A 21,058-nucleotide genomic window follows, 5' to 3' on the forward strand; every position below is an offset into this window, starting at 1 on the left:
GTTTTCAGCCTGGAGAAGAGGAGGCTCCAAGGAGATCTCATCACTCTCTACAACTCCCTGAAAGGAGGGTGTAGCCAGGGGGGGTTTGGTCTCTTTTCCCAGGCAACTCTCAGCAAGACAAGAGAGCACGGTCTTAAGTTGTGCCAGGGGAGGTTTAGGTTGGACATTAGAAAGAATTTCTTTACCAAGAGGGTGATCAGACATTGGAATGGGCTGCCCAGGGAAGTAGTGGATTCTCCATCCCTGGAGATATTTAAAAAGAGACTGGATGTGGCACTCAGTGCCATGGTCTGGTAACTGCAGCGGTAGTGGATCAAGGGTTGGACTTGATGATCTCTGAGGTCCCTTCCAACCCAGTCAATTCTGTGATTCTAAGAACAGCAGCAGACTTACGAAACAACTCACTTTATGAAGTGCAGCAGCAGATCAGTGACAAATTTGGCAGATTTGACAATAGGACTCCCAGGTTCATTAAACGTGCGAGTATTGTGTTCTATGTATCGGACTTCCCACATTAATGAAGAAAGGCGCCTGGAAAGGAAAGGAGGGAAGGAAAAAACAGACAGGCTTGATTTCTAATCATGCACATGAAATGGGAGAAAAAGCCCTACATTCTTCTTATATCCTATTCTTATATCCTGTTCTTCTTCTTACATCCTATTCACCATTTTTAAACTTTAAATCAATGTGCACACTTCAACATGATGCCCACTGTGGCCAGCAGAAGGCAGCTTCCTCAGGCTTCCTGCTCTCACGTTATGTCCTGCAATAATTTATACAAATAAAGAATATACAGCAGATGCTTCACAGGAATATTCAGCTGTAATGCTTCAGCTTTTATTATTCCTTTGTTGTATACATAGCCCACCCTATATCACCTCTTAACTTACAGCTGAGGATTAACAAAATACTAATATGAAAAAATAATTTTAAATACACGTTTTTTCTGACAGATAGACAATTATCAGAATTTCTCACGTAGGTCTAATTAATCACCTAACTGTAGAATAGCCACAACAACATGATGAGAAATGGCACATAAAAGCCAAAATAACTGGAAAAATTAAATCCAAAATTTTTTAAAGGATTTAATTTAAAAGAAAATCAATACTGTTCCAAATGAAAACTCCTACATAAGTCACAATTACATACAATCTTCTATTTTCATACTAGCAAAATATGATGAAAAGAAATGCTGCACAAGTGTTTTTGTAGAGTGAAGCAGGGCATTACTTATCGTGTTTAACACAGCATAAGCATTTAGACACAATTTAATCATGTTTATGGGTGCAGCAGGCAGTCCTATACAATACCAGCAATGACTAGGAAAGATGGTATTTTTTCTGTTTTATTTTTGTATTTTTAAGAAGCATCCAAGCATGTTAAGACACCTGGATGAGAAGTGAAAAAATATGTTCCAAGGTAAGCCTCACAAAAAGCTACCAAAATCACAAGCAAGCTGAACAGTCCCTCTTGCAGAAGGTAAAGAAAAAGGTCTTCACTGTCAAGCACAACACAAGGTGGATGCTTGTTACCTAACCAGGCCTTGGCAGTACTACAAACTGACCTGAAGAAGTTATGCTGATTGCGAAAAATAACTACTTAGTCTTCTGACAAGAGAAACAAAATACAGTAAAAAGTCCTTGCCACCTCAGACTGCAGTACATTATCGAAGTCAAAGCTGGATTACTTTGTATATACACACAGTAAACATGGAACAAGTGTGTATTATTGCATTGGAGTGTATAGAAGATAGGGCTTTTTTGAAAATGAAAAAGTGATTTTAATTTCTAATTCAATTGTCCATCAATTAGCACCGAAAGTACTATAGAAATCTGGCCCAAAACAAAATTCTGTCCATGTTTCCTCAAAATAATTATTAAACTGATTTTCAGACCAGAAGTATCACAAGAATCAAAGGAAACTAAAGTAATTTTAAAGAACATACTCCTACAAAGATAGTACTTACTGGAAAAAACAAAAAAAATACAATTGCAATCACAGTTTAGGAAAACTTAAAATTGGTGTCAAAAAGTTAAAACTTTTGTGGTCCAAAAATTTAGAATTTCAAGGCAAATAATTTGAAAAGCTGATTTCTGTGCAGGTTATTATGTGATAGTGCATGAATACTGTATGCTCATTTGTTTTAAAGCATTTGACAAAAATTTGACGCATTTCTAAGGCTTCTCTTTTAAAAGATGTATTTAAAAAAGAATAAAGTAGAAACTTCATCGTGTTGACTAGAAGTCTTTTTACTGACCTCGTCTCTGGGCCTGTAATTCAGATCTCACTTGGAGCAAGTAATCTGCATAAGCAGGAATCTGCCAATTTTAAAATACAGTTTGGAGAAGAGATATTCAATACTTTCTAAAATGTTGTAAAATGGAAGCCTAGTAAAAGCACACACCTGTACCCATCTCATAGGTGGGTATTACAAGACAAAGAGAAACCAGAAATATGGTGGCAGTGTTTCACCGCAGAAACTGATCTAACCTGTAAAATCTGCTTTCCAGTCTTTGTTTAATGGTACTGAGGTCTGTGGGATATGCCACAACAGTGCAATACATCGGGTAAGCTTGAAGATCCACAGGTGCCACAAATGCAGAAGCAATATCTAGACAGGTGGAAAAAAAAATTAAATTATATACCACAAAATTTGCCCAGCAGTCTCCCATATCCCTCCCAAGATATGCTGTTTCTTCATGTTTGAGACACAGCTCTCTCCTAATAATAACAACTATTCTAGGTATTCTAAGTATCTGTGATATTTTTCCAGACAAAAGTGCTTGCTGACATGTATGCTGCAAGTACAATCACTGCAGCAACCACCCATGCTGTTGCACATGAAGCACCACACTCCTTGCAGACGTGGCAAGTGTATGCAAAATACACCCATTAGAAAAGTCATTTAAATGTATAAATCATGTGTATATAAGGACATGCAATTCAGTACTGTTATTTACAACAGACTCCTTTCATTTGCTTTTATATTGCCACTCTCTCATCTTCAGACAAAACAATAATTAAATTCCTACCATAGAAGTTACAAGACTATTTCAATCTTGTCAAAAAACTTGGGAAAAACACTCAAAAGAAAACAGAAATACCATCTTCTGTCCCAATAAAAGGGTAGAAGCTTTCTAAAACTAATCCACCATAATGCCAGAAGACTGCTGAGCAATTTAACTATGTGCACCTACACAAACTCATGTTTTCCCTCTAGTGCTTAGAACCATCGTGAGTACTTATACACATCATGCTAACAGTTTATACCTCAAGGAAAAGTACAGTAATACAAAAACATATAAAAATTTTTTTCAAGTCTCTAAATCTTTAAAACCAGAAAGTATGTTGTTGCTAAACAGACTGCTCTTCTTCTAAAAGCTGTTTACTCACTCTTACGAATTTTTTATCAACTGCAACTTTGTACCAATATGCACCGCATATGCTATCCTTAAATCTAAAGCTAAGCAGTATGCCACACAACACAATACAAAATGTAAATCAGTTAATTTCAGATGGAAACAACTAAAATTTCATTTCCTCTCAGGTTTTTTCCATGTAATTCTGTAATTCGGATTTTTCCTTTCCTTTGGAAGCAACTGGAAGCTTCTTATGCAGCATGTCGCCACAGAAGCCGTAACGTGGCTTAAGAGCTTTCTGGGTTTCTTTAAATGCCTTACTTTGCCTCAAGTACTTGAAAAAAACAGTTCAAAAAATTATCTGTATTTAATTTAGGATCATTGTTACCAAAAAACTAAGACTGCTTGCTCATCATGAAACAAACAAAACACTGACAATTCAGCCTGTGTTTCACTAATAGATCTCCACCTTTAGACACTCATCTTTCACCATGTAAACATTGCAGTGATGAGTTCAATGTTTTAACACTTTTTCAGAAGCTGCCTGGAAAGATTAATTGCTCTACAATCAAGCAGCAAGTTGCTTTCTATGAGGTAATCAATGACTTTATCCTCAACATTTTGCACAACTAAGGCTATGTGGGAAAATAAAAAAGGGGAATTATGAAAAGCTAACACGGGAAAACTACATGAAGATCATAGAATCATAGAATCCTTGGGGTTGGAAGGGACCTTGAAAGATCATCTAGTCCAACCCCCCCTGCCAGAGCAGGGCCACCTAGAGCACTTCGCATAGGAACGTGTCCAGGCGGGTTTTGAATGTCTCCAGTGAAGGAGACTCCACGACCCCCCTGGGCAGCCTGTTCCAGGGCTCTGTCACCCTTACAGTAAAAAAATTTTTTCAAATATTCAACTTGAACCTCCTATGCTCCAATTTACACCCATTACCCCTTGTCCTATCACTGGTCACCACTGAGAAAAGCCTATCCCATTCTCTACGTATGTAATATTATTTTTTTTTCTGTCTGTCTGTAATATAGTTAATATTCTGTTCACCACAAAGCCTGCAATTTTAATCTCAAAAGAGATTCTGGTAGCTGAAGTACAAAATAAAATAGTTCTTTTTAGCATTCAAACCCCAAGCCCCAAGCATATATCAGATCACCTACTAAAGAGATCGTTATGTTTGAAAATAGGAGAAAAATTAGGTTTTATATGTATAAACTACATGAAAAATTTAAAATGTGCAATGAAGAAGTTTGTTACAGTTCAGAGGTAAAAAAGTGTGGTTTATCACATTCATTTTTGTAATTTCAGAAGTATGCATGAGCACAGTCTGAAAGATACAACACAAAAATTTTCCTATATTGTTCAAGATTTACCTAGAGTCATGAGCTGGTTTATCCCTGCAATAATTCTGTCACACTCCTGGTCCCGGGTCCTGGAACCCCACTCTCCATCCAGTGGTTTGTAGAGCAGCGTTCTACGTTCATCATCTGTTAAAGGAACACTGGTTCCCAGTTCTTCTGGAAATACAGCTAGAATGTAACATGAAAACTAAATAAAACATAAACCTTCTATCTTGTGTGATACATGTATCTGTAATTCAAAGACACATAACATGATCTTACTAACCAAAACATATCCATATTCTGATTTGCTCAAACATTTCAGATGTATCCAGTATCTTTTCTGTAAATTGTTGTATTCAAAATCTAAGCCCTTAAAATGCAGTTTGATGTTCAAATCCTCTATCAAACAAGATTTATCCTCCTCCAAATAGCTAAATGTAGAATTTACTGTAGCAGCAACTAAGACACTCCTTTCCAACAGTTACACATTTTGGTTTGTTTTACTTTTGAAACCCAATATTCTTAGTAATAAGGGATTTTTGTAATGAATGGTTGATGATTCTCAGATCATTATGATCATTATCAAGACTATCTCAAAGATTACATCTTCAATGCACTGAACATCTGTAGGAAAGCTGACAGGTCTCAAGATCAGACAGTTTCCTTAAAGCTGATGCGGGACACAGGTTTACCTTCAGTCCTCCACAAGTGTACAAAAAATGAACTGTACCTCATCTGTTACAAGTTTTCACAAGATTTTTATTTCCAACACACACTTAGCTTGTCTGAGTAGGGCTGCCTGTTTTTTGGGGTTTTTTTTCAGGTAATTTACTTCGATCTGCTTTTAGTTTAATAATTGCTTTTAAAATGTTATACAAATGCAACTGGTTTGTTGGCCTTTGGTCCACCCCCAAAGAAAAACATGATTATTTAGGTAAAACCATACAACTTTTTTCTTTAAGTACAACTTTAAAGCAAATTATATTATTAGTGTACCATACCATTACTTGGAATCAGCTCCATGTCCCAAGGGCTCATCTTCTCAGTATCACCATTGTCCCAGCTTAAAAATAATCACATTTAAATTACCTACTAATATTGCTTCTACATGCAACTACTTAACATTTAAAACATAGCTCATTTATATACCACAGAGTATTATAATGAAACAGTACACTGAGATGCACAAATGGATTTAATGAAAGCAAGTTGCTCGGTCATTACTTCAAATAAAATAACTATTTTAAATAAAAGGTTAAAGATAAATTTGCTAACCAGACATTGTAGCACTGAAATAAGCTATCAGGATAATCAGGCTGAAGAGGTTCCTGGCTTTCAATTGTTCCAAACCACCAAGCATCATCTATCACTGACCTGAAACGATCACCTAGGTAAGAACACAAAATAATTTCATCAATACAGGGCACCTTCCTCCTCCCAAGAAAAGCAGCTTTTATATAGGTTTGATTTGATCTAGAATACAGAAATCCTTTTGAACACTAGTAGCACTAACTGGCAAATGTGGGTCATACCCAATTTTTTAAAAAATATTACTAAATTCTTTCTGAAAGCTGTCTTCAAACCAAACTGGAAGTTAATGTGAAATTAAAATATCTAATAAAATTTACCAATCTACACATTTTTAAAATATTGGTTTCTTAATTTCATACAAAAGGTAAGACATTTCAATGGAGTAACTTTAAGCCTAAAATTTACTTGCATTAAAACACTACATGCTAGCTTAAAATAACTGAGCACTGTGACACTTCCATATAGGGAGTATTTATATGCTGCTGAATTCCACCTCCTTAGCTTCTATAGTGCTTTTTCAGCTACCAGAATATAACTCAAGAGATTCAACCCCTTTACGATGCAGGCAATTTCAGTGATAAAAGAATAAAATTTATTAAGGTTTCTTCAAAAGGTTAGCAAAGTAATTTACTGTGACTTCAAATGGTTTCACTAATGCGAAGCATTTGCCTAGCTCAGAAAAAAGGTCAGAAGCATTATTTTAAAAAAATTACACATGAGAATATATGTAATATACACCACCATCAATTCCAATTTTTTTCTATAACACATGCCACAGAATTCAAAAACTATTTTTAGTGAAGTATTCAGTTCAATCAATGCAAGAACAAATGTAATTTTGAGATTCCACGAACTGAACATTTTTGTTTTCATGTAATTTGAATATAAACACTTTCTCAACTGCTGCATATAGCCACATTCTGCCCAAATGCTTGCTGCATTTGTCTGAATTAGTAGGATGTGTTTTTTTAAAAAAACCAAATATTAATGGATTGCAAGTAATTTTATGACAACTACAATGCTTCCATTAGCAGTCCCAATTGTGCTGAATGTAATAGAACCAAGTATACCAGAAATATCAGAAATGCAATATCAAAAATGTAAATAAGAGTTCATGCTTTATTTTAACAGAATATGTTATTCTGAAGAGCTCTTGAAGAAATCTCCCAGTGAGGAATTCCTTAGGTTTCAGTTTTACACAGAAATGTGTGTAGGTACAACTGTGAGTGCTTTAATGGGGCTGAACATTAAGCAGTTCAAAACCACTCAAGTATAAATCTTTTAGTTAAACTGTAATAAAAAATATGCAATAAATAAATTCCAAGTAGAAATAAGAATCTGTCACTTTTCAAATCTTCTTGCTTTTTGTGAAAGGATTCATACATTAGTCTACATTTATTATTAAAAAGTATAAATATGGTAGATTTAACAGATAGGCAAATATCCTTCCCCAAAACAAACAACAAACTCAACAGCATAAAAACATCACAACCTCCCTCTAAAAAAAAAACAAAATCCAAACAAAAAACCCCACAACAACAAAAAACCAAAACCTAAAAATCCACACAAAGCACTGCCAAACAACAAAACAAAACAACACCCTTCCCCCCCCCAAACCGCCAAGGATCATTATTGGTGAAGTCACTAAAGCACTGAACTTTTAATGTGGACACAGAAAATTTAATATCTAGTGACTCTCCAAAAAGTTGATATAAAAATATAGATTTGTAGGCTAAGTGCCAGAAATCATAGAAAAGTAATTAAAAAAAGTAACAGTAGTACTGAGAAGACAAAACAATCAACTGCATAACTTGGAAAAGTACCAGTTTTTGATGAAGAGCTACATTAAAAGTTCAGAAAACTTGAGCATGTAAGGTAAATATTGGGGATTTCATATTCATGGGATTAAGTACTCATGGTAACAATTTCATATGGAGTTCTAAACCATTTCTCATATACTGGAAGAAAATATAATCTACTTTCAAGGAACAGTTTATACTGCATTCCACACAGCAACAAAACTGTGCATGATTTATTTTAACTACATAAGCATACACTAGTAAAATATCCAAAGTAGATATGTAGAGAGCAGGAGAGTCCTCTGGAAGGCTTCTGAAAGCCTTGCAGCAGTTTTAACAGCAGTGTCTTTGCTATCTCTGCTTTAGCATTTCATACAGCCTTTAAAAGATGAGATTATTTTACTACTAGTTTAACCACCAAGAAAAGGAACTTAAGAATGAACTCTAACACACTTTGACAGAGTTACAAGCTGGTATCAGACACCACAGGCCAAGAACTCACATTATTTACATTGTGAGAAAAGGTTCTGGCACTTTCAATACCTTTTGCATAGCTCTGATTCTTTCAACACTGCAAGTGACTAGAAATACAGCTACCAATCCAGGAAGGAGATTCTACTTGTGCTCATAATCTTGAGCATTTCAAAGTCTCTCCACTACTCCTGGATTTCTATGATAGCTGACAGCTGACTGTTGGCTGTTCAAATACAAGGTATGGCAGTCATTCTTCTGTTGCCATGATCTTGTGGGAAAACATATACAACATAGCAGAGGAGAAGACCACAGATCCATAAGCAGGAGGAAAGGGGAAAGCTTGGTGGTGATGTATTAGGAGATGTGACTTAACTTCGTCTCTGAAAGGAACCTTTAAACTGAAATGATCTTCAAAGAAGAAAGCAAGGTTTATATTTCCTATTGGATCACAAGTTCAGGGTCTTTACTGAATTCCCTGAAGAACTGAAGACTGTCTTTTCAGACAACGTGAAGTATGAGATGATATGGAACTTATGATGGCATCATGTAATTTATACAACTGCTAAGGCACACATCCTAAGCAAGGGTACAGTGATGTACATCAAAGCACAGGAGATCAATTCATCTTTTCTCAAAGAAAAATCAGGTAAAAATAAAAATTAAAAATAGCTTTTTATATGCAGCTGTGCTATCTCTTCCAGTTGCTTAGCTATAATGAACTTATGAGAGGACAGCACTTTGGACAGCAAACAGCTGACTGACTAAGGAGGCAGTGCATTTGCAGAATGTATGTCAGGGCAGTTGTTTCTATACAGATAATCAGATATAGCATCATGCTGTTGCATTAAAATCCTCCATTCTCCTCTGTGATACTTTGCCTCAAGTGGCAAGAAATGCTGGCAAGCCAGCTGTGTACAGGAACTGAGCTGGTATAGTAATCACTGCTACTTTACAAAAAATGGGTTTAATATTGAGACCTGCTTTAAAAAAAAAAAAAAAAGGCGGCCATCAATCCATCAATATTTCACTTTTGGAAGCATGTCAGTTCATAGAATATACTGAGATACTGGAAAGTACTTAATGGTGCCTGTAATTCTGTACGTGGTATGATATACAAATTTCTCCCTTAGGAGAACAGAGAACAACCTGAACTCTAAAGACTCAGCCATACTTGCTTAATCTTCTAAATTTCAGGGTCAATCTAAGGCTGTTTCTATGAATAAGACCATGTGTATTTCTTGACCTCCTGGAAAACAAATCAACCCTTAAAGGATCATTTTGTCATAATGCAGCTTTCTCTCCCCCTAGTTAGCCTTCATTGTCAAAAGCTGATCTTTATTATTATATGGAAAAGATCAGTAGGAAATAGATGTGAGTAGAGGACATGCCTGTCAGGGAAAAACTCCAATATCCAACACTTTTAAATAACTAAGCACAAAGTAACAAGAATCAAAAACAACCCCACATCACATAGCTCTGAATTATATCATACGCACTTCAATAAAGCTGAACTATACTGGATTTAGAACAGAATATATGCAAGTAAAAAGATAGGAAGGGTATTCTCTTTGCACAGTCTAAATATCAAATATTTCAAATGGCAGAGATGGTGTTTCCATATTTCCAAGAGAAGTTGACAAACAAAAAATTCTAGCCCTAAGGTTTTTAATAAAAATAAATATAAAAAAACAGAAGCAAAATACAGGTTACAGTAAGTTATCCATTACCAATAAACACTAAACACCACTTATCTAAAAAGTATTCCTCACTCCTCTCTACAAACATTCAACTGAGATTTTCCTTGCATTGTCTTTAGCAGATCACCTTCAGTATTTTGCTTCCTTACTGTACCTTCGTTCAAGGACAAAGTAGGCCTCCACATCCAAATACAGACACACAGTATCAGGATTCAGTATCATCACAGTATCAGGATTTATCTAACAGAACTTACTTTTATAAAGTGACCATGAAAATAGGTAGACACTTAAAAAAAAAAAAAAAAAAGCAGAAACAATACCAAAAATCTCCCACACACAACTCACCTATATTCCATCGCCTATGCTTTGCATCATCAAACTGCTGCCTCAATACTAGGAAGTCTATGACATCTGGCATATCATGGTACCTAATTGCAACAGAACACACAACTATTAAGAGATAAAACAGCAAAAGCAAAAAGTAAAGCATTTAAATAAAAATTTAACACCTTGAATTCAACGCTTCAAAACCAAAAGCACAAGCAACAAAGCACAGTATTAATGGTATCTTAACTTTCAGCCCCACCCCCCCCAGCACAAGAAAGCATCTAAGTTGAGTAAAATACTGTTTTCCTTACTTCATGGTGAATGATCCTCCAGTTAGTTTACCCGTATCAGGGTCAAGAAAAGCTAGTTTAAGACAGCAGAGAGTAGGCAATCCCACTTCATACTTAATCCCAACTATTTTCATCAGCTCTTGCTCCTGGAACAAACAAAATGTTACATACCACCACTGAGGTTAAAACAACAGTAATAACTTTCTGAAGCATGAAAAAAGGGGTATACTGAGAACAACAGGTTTCTGACAGAGCACATCAGAAAGTCGTCTCTCAAAACAGATATGATTTCACAATGTAACTTGTTTGAAAAGTATTTTGCTATAAAGTGTTAACCACTTCATCTGCTCAAGTAGATGTAAAATAGTTTAATGTTTGATTTCATTTGACTATTTATTAAGCTAACTTTCCTCTTACCTTAAAATATTATGAGCACATTAGAAACATCTGCATCAAGAATTATCTTTCAGTTAGTTTCCAAGGTTTTTTTAATATTAAGATATCATGAAAAAATGAAAAAGAAGTCATACCCGTAGTTCCATTTTATGCCATGGTTGCTTTTTCGGATTAATACTGTATATTTTATTCTTCTTAGCCATTACAACATATGCCTCATGACCTTGTCGGAAATAGTAGACCTAAAAGTAAAAAGTTCAGTTGAAATGCTAGCATATCACAGTCATGTAATGCATGTACTTTTTTATTTTATTGTCAACTTTTTTCCTGTTTTCTTTCAAGTCATAGGTTTCTCAAGAACTTAAGTGGGGGACAACTGAAATAGGTATCATAGAAATGTTTACAGAAAAAGTAGTAAGGATTTAGAACACCATTTTCCCTATGAGAAAAATATCCTACATTACACACAAGACCAAGATACAGTCAGTAACAAAAACATTTATCATTGCAAAATATAACAATTCAATGACAGGAACATGAATTTCACTAAATCACCTGGTTATGACAGCCCTAAGTTGCCAATCAAGTATCTGGGTAAACACATCTTTTTTGAGCAGGAAATATATTCCAGAAGGAAAAGTCAGCAGTTTGTAGTTATTTTGGTAAGATTTTGGTGTTCCATTTCCAATGAATGAGTGGAACAAACTGCCTAACAAAGATATGAACAAACTGAAAATAGACATTTTCATGTGCTTATTAATTTTTTCAAATCCTTCCACTATAAATTGCCATGGTTCAGACACTCAAAGTTTCTTAGTTTTATTTTTAGTCCATTGTATATGATACCATATGGATAAATGTTGTTTGTTATAAACAGTAACAGTAATAAAGCAGTAAGCTGAAAACTTTACACAAATATTCAAGGAATGGATCCAAAATACAAATGAGAGGTTTCTGAAACTAATTAGAACAAATGTCTGGTAAATAGCTGTAACTCCAGGTATGCTGCATTCTAAATAAAAAAGTTCTCTAGAAGTGCCCTAAGCCATAACCATGGAACTTCTATCAAGTAGGATGAGGGAGCAATATCGTGAATGTAAAGCCCTAACACAAGGAAAAGAGCACATTGAAAAGCCCTCAGAAAGTTTTACAATACATTTATACAAATAAGCACACTAATACTTGGATTTCCACATGCTACCACTGTTGAATCATAATATGTATTATAAACAAGTGTCTGTCAAGTTTCTGCACTAATAGTCACTGAACTTTACTAAAGTAACAAAGCAATATTTTTTCCTAAATGGAAAAGGACTCTTCAGTTTCATTCCACAACACAATTTTTAAGCTCTTGCTTTTCATAGTATTTGACATGCACAATATCTTTGTAGGGAAAAAGAAGCACAATAGTTACAGAAGGCATGAAAGCTGTGTGAATCTCCTATGCACTGTCAGAACCTAACTGGCAGAAAAAGGAACACAGGCTACTGAGAGACAGATCTAAAATAACGCCAATTTAAATTACTTTCATCATGGTGACAATTGTTTATCATACCTTCCAGTGAATCAAAACAAAAAAATCAACTTAGTGGCACAGGCTACATACAATTCCTCCTCCACTTGCTGTTTCTGATAAACTTCTACACAAAAGTGAAAAAAAGGTGAAACATTTTTGTTTTGTAAATGGCTCTAAGCATTTCATCTCCTTTAAGAAGAACAAATTACGTATGTGTGAAAAAAAGAATCTATGCATTTTCCAGGAAATTATATTTTTAATCTTAATAAGTTTCTGCTTCTGTGGGTTTGCTGTTGTATCCAGAAGCATTCTTTATCATCTTAATAGCAGAAAACAAAGAATACACACTGCATTTCAATAATCAGACAAGGAAAGTGCAGTCCCACTGTCCCTCAAGACACACAACAAAGGTCTGTAAACAGCAGTATTCAGAAAGCAAAAAGGGATGGTGCTACTCTTATGCACCAAGTATTATTAAATAAAGCACAACTTCTTTCTTTCTTGTTTGTAGAACTAACTATATGAGAACAAATTTGAAATATCTCTCTTCCCCAATCTTTATAAAACAAACCAACTGTCCACCAGAATGTTTGAAGGCCACACAAGACCTCTTCCCATTATACTTGAATCTCAAAAGTAACTTTCTAGAGGAAAGTTAATTGAAATTAAGCTTTCAAATCTTAGATCTGGTTGAGGGCAGGTATCAGATGGAATTTTAGACAGAGCAGCTTAACTACAAATGTATTGTCTATTGGTTCAGCTACTACAACTTTCTAGACACAAGACAGAAATTTCCCTGCTCACCAATGTAAAGTATTTTTCAGCAAAAGAATGTAGCCTACTTGGATATTCCTAGTACACACTGCTGAAGCTATTCAGCAGGTGCCAAACCAAACACACCAGTTTATCTTACTAAACCAATGCGATGTTAAAGTCTTCTGGGTAATAAGGTACAGATAAATCCTTGGCTTCTTCACTGTATCCGGATTATATCAGGCACCAGATATATTTATTTGGACTCCATCTTCTGAGCTGCAGTTTCCAAAACACGCTTGCTGGAGTGTATAAATACACAAGTGTGTTTTCCAGTTGCCACTCTTGACTTGATGTGCTCCTTACCTTGCTCCCTAGCAATGCTGATGTAATATTTGCATAGCTGTGCTGAGAACTGCGTGAGTGAAGTGACCCAATTAAAATGAAGCTGCTTGCACATGGCAACCTCCACTCCTGATGCAATTTCTCAGGTGGTGCTTACAAACAGCTCCAGCTCAGAACCAAAGTTAATCAACTTTTCCACCGTATGAAGTATTTCAACAACTTAGTTCTGGAGGTGTGAGCTATGTAAGAACTCTGTTTAATACCTCAGAAACACTGCTCCCTCAGGAGCCAACAGATTACACATTACAGCATAAACCAGCTATTTCCTCTTACTTTAACCCGAGGGGATTTTAGGAAACATGCACTGACTCTGGTTTTCAAGACTGCCTTCTACCTGGTATTACTTATTTATGCTATTCACTGTAATGTTCACATGCCATGTATTTCAAAGTAGAAAATGGGTGGGTGCCCTTTTGCTATGGGTATTTTGAGACCTCTGGGCCATGTTTATAAAGTGTTTACAGTCTAGTAAGACTAAAATACATTCATAAAAAACTGCCCTTGGGGTTTTCTGTTTTAAGAGACCAGCAGAAGTTGTTTGGTATCAGAAACTGTCCTTCCCAGGACAGTATCAGGTATTTTCAATAGAAGAAATGAAGTACCTGAAGTCCCAAACTTAAGTTTTGTAGTCTAGTAATTTATATTTCATTTCTTATCTACTGTTCAGAGTACAAGATGCTCTGAAACAAAGGACTAAGGACACTACAGAAAACAGCTTGTATACACGTGCCATGTAACACACTGAACACAGAAGAAGAAGGAATTTCATGCAACAGCATGGAATAAAAGGAAGTGAAAGCAACAAACACTGTGCAGAATATTTTCAAGTATGGGAAAGACTAAAGGAAATGAAAGTAAATTTTAGCGAGATCAAAGAATGTTTTGAGAAAACTCCAACGCATTCTGCTATTAAGTGGCATTAAATACATGGAAAAAAAATGCATGGATGAAAATAGAAAAAGGCAAAAACAATCTGAAAGCAGCAAGAACACAGAGGGAAAAACTGTAATACCTCATCCCCCATCTGTGGCACAAACGGGCACCGACGAGGAACAGTGTCTGTAATCCATGCTGAAGGCAGCCATTCTTCCAGTGTCAAACCATTTTCTGCCAGCACACCTACAGCCAGCCTCTGAGGAAAATGCACATACTAGATTAAGATCAATAAACTAACATTTGAAGAAGTCTTGTACATTGGGAAGTATTCTATAAAAACCAACAGCCATTTCTCATGTATATGTAATGTAAAAAGGAAATTGTTGCCAGTGTGAACATAAAACTTACTTAACTGCTTACAGTAACACCAAGACCAAAAGCAATAGTACTGTGAAAAAACTATCATCTTTTCCAAGCGTTGCTTGTTGTTTGTTTAATTTATTGGTTTTGGGGTGGTGATGGAGTCTTCTAACAAAGACTGAATTAACACTCCAGTAACACTCCAATCTCATGCCCAAAAAGACAAAACTGAAACATGCCATTCTCTTTAGCAGTATGACACTATAACTATACAGCTGCTTCCAATTAAGGAACACCAGAAAATGAGGAGGAAGGGTTTAATGAACATAAAGACAGCTAAAGCATGTGGAAATGGCCTGGACTGAGTACACACAAAGCAGGTTTTTGCACAGCCATCCAAGCAAGGTTGCTGTGAAATTCTTAACAGCATCTTGTGCATGTATACAAAGCAACCTTGGATGGTTTCACAGAAATCCACACCATATAGCCACTGATGGGAGGCCCTGCACCCCCAGACTGCAAATGGGATACTTCAAGTGTAACTGCATTGCACAAATTCAAGTATTGTTTTACCAGGATGGGAACTGCTTTTAGTTCACCACTGGAGTGCTAGTATGTACCACAGGAAAAAAGCACACGTGGTTAAAAACAAACAAAGCCAAAGCAGAATCTCTCTATTACAATCAATCCCTGACAGAGAAGCACCTTCTGTATTTTCGGGTTCAAGCAGGTCTGTCCTCTGAAGCACAGATGCACTGCATCAGAGCAAAGTATGTCTAGCTCAATGTATTATGGGAAGGTAATAAAAACTGCCTTCAAACAGAAAATCTTCCCATCTTCACATATTAATTATCAGTTTAAGACCCTCTGGAAGCTAAGCCTGAACTCAGGCCATCAGGAAGAGACCAGTCCCAGTGAACTGGTATGATATTTTCTGAAATTATTAAATCCTTTAGCAACTATAATTAATCCTTTAGTCCCACAAACCTGGTTACATGCTCCGGTGGTCTGGGGGTTTTGTCTGCTTTCAGGGAGTAGGAGTTGAACATGCAGAAGGCTCTTTGTCTGTGTTACTGAGTGTTAGATCTCACTCGTAACAAAATAATGAAGGAAATAATTCCTGCATATATTATTTCCTAAACCATTCATAGTTTTATAAAAGCTTTTTTATCATATCTCCTCCAAACTCTCTCCTTTCTAAGAGTCAGCCTCTTTATGAGCCCCTAAGAAAAAGTATTCTGTACCCTTTGATCTTCCTGGGTGCTCTTTTCTTGCCCTTCACCACTGTAATTTTTTAGATAGATTTTTGATTGAGGGGATTAGAAATGCAAGTGCCATTCAAGACCTCAACAGCCCACACATTAGTATAGAAGAATGACATTTTTCTCTAATCCTTTCTTAATTCCTAAGATTCTGTCACAGGCTACAAAGACAGTAAATTTTTTTTTTTCTGTAGTGGAAAGCCCTAATTTTTCTTCAAGTTCAGGCAACAAGGAGAACTGAATTCTCTGCCAAGTAAGGAGGTAGAACTTCCACCACGAGAAACATGTAAGACAAACATTTGTCAGGAATGACAGATCTAACTAATCCTACCTAGATATAGAGAGAATGGGGATGATTTTCTGATACTCCTTCCACAGTAATATTTTCATGTGATTAAAAAATAAAAAAGGTCACTTTTTAAAATATGAAATACCCAAGTCCGATATTTTTTGGAATCACAGACCTGCATCTCTATAAATGGGACCAAAATGGATACAAGATTCCAAAAAGACTCAAGTTCTGCTTCAATCTAAGTGCAAATACCAGTCTTATGTTTTTTAACAAAAACCTGCATCAGAGATTTCAGCCATTGAACTCTGCCCTCCCTCTATTTTTCTGATCTCACATCTTCTTCTCATTTCAGATTGTGTAAATGCCAAGATATTGTTAGTATTGAAACTACCACCAACAACTTGGTGTTACCATAAACAAAAAGTAGACTGATCAAAGAGTGAAGACTACCACCTAATATCCTGACCAAGGATTCACAATTAAGTGAATACTGTGCCAATCTGCATGTTAAAAAAGCTGTTTTGTCAATCTATCTTCTAATAAGGGTCAAATGCTGAAATATTCATCCTAAGGAATGCTGAGGACTCCTAATCTTACAAATGAACAATAGCTTTTTAGTTACATAGATGATACAGTTGGTTTCCTTGGGTATCATAAAGATGGAAACTATGAGTTCAAGAAAGCAACTGGCATCTACTACTTACATTATCTCTGGTCTCTGTAAAGAAAGAATGAAGAACCCAACTTTTCTGATCTAACAAGTAAAAAAAAGCCAACTACAAACAAACAAACAAAAATAACAAAAAAAACCAAACCAAAACCAACCCCCCCCCCCCCCCAAAAACAAAACAAAACAAAAAACCCAAAACAAAACAAAGCCCCACACACCCCCATGCCACAACACACTGGAAGTAGCAAAAGCCACTGAAAATTTTTAAGTACTGATATAAACTTGAATGGCATGGTTATATTAGAAAGCAAACAAAACACAACCAGGCAACAACAAACCCCTGATAAAGCAAAATTTCCATTTATAGAAGTATTAGTATTAGAAAAGTTCCTCAAGTAAAACATTGTGTTTTGAAAACATTAAATTACAGCAAATATTATTTGACTTACAAGAGTCAGTTAATTGTAATTTTTTTTATTAGTAAAAGTTAGGATGTGTTTTCAAACTACACAAGATTAAGTTGCAAAGGTAACCAAATCATTCATCTAATCTAAGACAGTAGGAGTGAGCACCCCATAATATAAAAGGAAAATCTAACCTTTTGTTTTCTCTCTTTGGGTTTCCTCTTCTTTGGTGATGTTGATGGTCCATCTTTCTCTTCAATCCCTTTCTTCCTTTCCTTTTTAATTTGCTTCTTTTGTTTTTCAGGTCCTTCTTCATCTTCGGAACTACTTTCTGCTTTCTTTGTTTTAATTTTAGGAATTTTCTTTGGTGGTTGCAGATTTATTCCTGCATCTGCTGTCCAGTCAGAATAATCACTAGAGTAGTCACTACATGAGATATACCAAAGAAAAAAGAAATTAAGAATACAAAGGTTAAAAAGCAATTCAGAGTGCACTGGATTAGAGACCACAACTCAGGATGATTATAGTTAACAATCTAGATAACTAAAATATTTTAATAGTTAAAACCAGGGCCTAAACTCCTATATTCTATTTAAATGTCAGTAAACCCATTGTTCACTAGGTCAATTCAAGATAATAAATGTTACAGCTTGGATACTATTCTCAGAACTTCTGCTTTTAAATGCAGGATGATTATAGTTAACAATCTAGATAACTAAAATATTTTAATAGTTAAAACCAGGGCCTAAACTCCTATATTCTATTTAAATGTCAGTAAACCCATTGTTCACTAGGTCAATTCAAGATAATACATGTTACAGCTTGGATACTATTCTCAGAACTTCTGCTTTTAAATATGTTTGAACAAAATTTAACAAAAACCTTAAATCTACTAAAAGATAAACAAATGATGGTTCAAAGCTACCTCCATCTTTGCTCTCTAATTTCAAACTAAGGGTCAGCAGAGCCAACCACACTGCTGAGACTGACAGCTACAGGGAACTGCTACTACATGCCTGGAGTGTGTATATGCTTGCAAAGAACAACCCCCTGCAAAACCAGCTGGAAAACACAGATGAAATCTTCCCTAAATTTTAATCATTAACATATCTGAAAATGAAATCCTGAAAGTTTTATATTCTATTTCATGTTTTCTTCTAAACATGCATCACTTATGTCTATTACTAATTCACTGTTTAGAGAGACTATTTAAAAATCATAAATATAAGGTATACTGTCACTTACCTAGAACTGCCATCACTGTGCCATGCTCTTTCATCATCTTCTGATGTTCCACCACTGGCAACAACTGCCTCTCCTTCCTAACAAGGGAAGAAGGGGAGAGGAGAAGGCAGAGGGGGGAAAAAAAAACAAACGAAAACATTTTCTTTGTAACTCAAATACATGACAACACGACCAGGACTCTTCTTGGCTTCACATGTGTTCTAAACACATAAAGCACTATAAAAGCTTTATGTTGCTTGACAGGCATTTCAATTTGCAGATACTTATATTAATGAACTTCATTAAATAAATATCTGTGCCTAGATTGATGAACAATGTAGAGCTACATTTTTTAACACATAGCCAGTGGATACCAGAGACCTCCTCCATCTCCATTTAGAAAAGGCTGGATTACTTGTGAAAATTACTTCCAGCCCTTCTTAACACAGTACTTCCACATCTTCTCAATTACCACCAGATAAAAACCCAGCACAAACTGTATTGTGTGCACAAACTTTATTACTAGTTTCTGAAGTGTAGCTACAGAAACACAGAATGGTGGAGGCTTGAAGGGATCTCTGGAGATCATAGTGTTCAAACTCCTTGTTCAAGCAGGGCCACCTAGAGCCAATTACAACACTAAGAGGCCCTAAGGGCCATATGAATTATGCTCATAAATATCTGGACTATTTAACAATGTGCACACATACTTTGAAACAATATTTAATTAACTGAAGCTTGAATGAACAGAAAGGGTATGTGTAAGATTGTCTCATGAATAAGTATCTTACATCTGAAGAACTGTGTCCATTTTCTAGCTCCTCAGCAGGCCTTGCAGTTTCTTCTACTGCGTATCTCGTGCGGTAGTTGTGCTGATTAGCTTGCTGTTTTTTTGAGTCACTAGTGTCTAGTAAATTATCATGAGAATGGTTCTGTGAAGGCAACAGAGTCAAGATATGTAATTTTGAGTATACATTTTACTAATATATAGCATTTGCTTGATTGGTAGTATTCCAGGAAGTAGCTTTTGCAGTAGCCAAAAGATGCAAGTTTCAACATCGTAAAATTCAAAACAGGCCACTAGTCAAATCACTGAAGAGCTGCTGAAGAAAACACTTCACATGCCTAGTTGAATGTATGCACAAGCATTTCAGTGTATTCTGGAAAAATTCCTCCTAGATATAATAGAAAATTCTTACCATGAATTATTGGAACCCTTTGTTCTCTACAATATATCAGTTAACTACTGATAGGCCATTAAGAGGTTGTTAACAGTTCAAAATTACAACAGAAATGGACATCAGGGGAAAAGGGACTCCCACAGAGAACTTCAGTGTGATACTCTGCAACTGAGAGGTCAGACCTATTAGAAGACTCATACAGTAATACATCTTTCAGCATTCAGAGATGACTGCTACCAAGTGAAGGCCTTTAAATAGTAGGATGATGCATGGAAAAGTTCATATGAATGAGTCAGTTGGAAAGAATAAGACTTCTTATGAAGCTTAGAAGGATGAAATAAGGCTGTAATTATGAAACACTTCACACTCCAGTATAAAGCAATTTCATTCCTCCTCTAGAATACATATTATGCAAACAGTTGCTCTCAACATGAAGTGTGTAATCTTTATAAATCTCCAACCCCTAGCAAAAAATCAAGAGCTATGATCTCACTTTCAAGAGTTTTGTGGTGTGGTTTTTTTGGTTTTTGTTTGTTTTGTTTTGACATGCATATTTGAACATCAGTCTATCTCAGAGCAATAAAATAGTTTCTGGACATATTTCTCTCTTTTTTCCATAAAGGAAACATCAGGTACCTAATCCAGCAGGTACTGATATGGTTGAAAAAACCAGCCTCAGAGATGACGGAAGCAGAACTGAGGCAAACCAGAGAAAGATACTAATATTATCTTGGATTATTCTGACCCTTTGTGTCACATATAATGAAAGTTTGTTCATACAATTATAAATTCTTGTTAAGGAAAAAAATAAAACCAAACACACCAGAAGTGAAAGCTACTAAAACTTGGCCAAGCAGCACTAACTAAGTAAGATTTGTTTTTCCTCAGCCACAACAATTTTCCTTGAAATATGTAACTCTGGCATGCAGGACACTTCTCTTACCCTCCTCTTTTTCAGGCATGACTGCCACAGCTCAGTAGCATAGGCAGGCACACTAATCTGAACAACTGTGTTAGTTTTCACCAAAGCACCCAGGACCAACACACAACTGCTCTCTGATCTATTCAGTGAGCACTGTTTTTCTTCTGTCCAGTGAATTCAAACAG

General features: G+C 35.8%; 1 protein-coding gene across 1 annotated transcript in view; it reads right to left on the bottom strand.

The window, feature by feature from the left end:
* PHIP (pleckstrin homology domain interacting protein) overlaps positions 1-21,058 on the bottom strand; it is a 111,673-nt gene that overhangs the window by 16,025 nt on the left and 74,590 nt on the right. Inside the window, exons 21-32 of the mRNA XM_030446811.1 lie at positions 19,562-19,702; positions 18,792-18,868; positions 17,741-17,972; positions 14,695-14,814; positions 11,143-11,250; positions 10,634-10,758; positions 10,341-10,423; positions 5,990-6,101; positions 5,716-5,777; positions 4,745-4,900; positions 2,494-2,614; positions 406-531 (exon numbers count right to left, since the gene is read on the bottom strand). Coding sequence (XP_030302671.1) covers positions 406-531; positions 2,494-2,614; positions 4,745-4,900; positions 5,716-5,777; positions 5,990-6,101; positions 10,341-10,423; positions 10,634-10,758; positions 11,143-11,250; positions 14,695-14,814; positions 17,741-17,972; positions 18,792-18,868; positions 19,562-19,702 — 1,463 coding nt within the window. The remainder of the gene's footprint in view (positions 1-405; positions 532-2,493; positions 2,615-4,744; positions 4,901-5,715; positions 5,778-5,989; positions 6,102-10,340; positions 10,424-10,633; positions 10,759-11,142; positions 11,251-14,694; positions 14,815-17,740; positions 17,973-18,791; positions 18,869-19,561; positions 19,703-21,058) is intronic.

This window comes from Calypte anna, chromosome 3 (genome assembly GCF_003957555.1).
Source record: "Calypte anna isolate BGI_N300 chromosome 3, bCalAnn1_v1.p, whole genome shotgun sequence".
Lineage (NCBI taxonomy): Eukaryota > Metazoa > Chordata > Aves > Apodiformes > Trochilidae > Calypte > Calypte anna.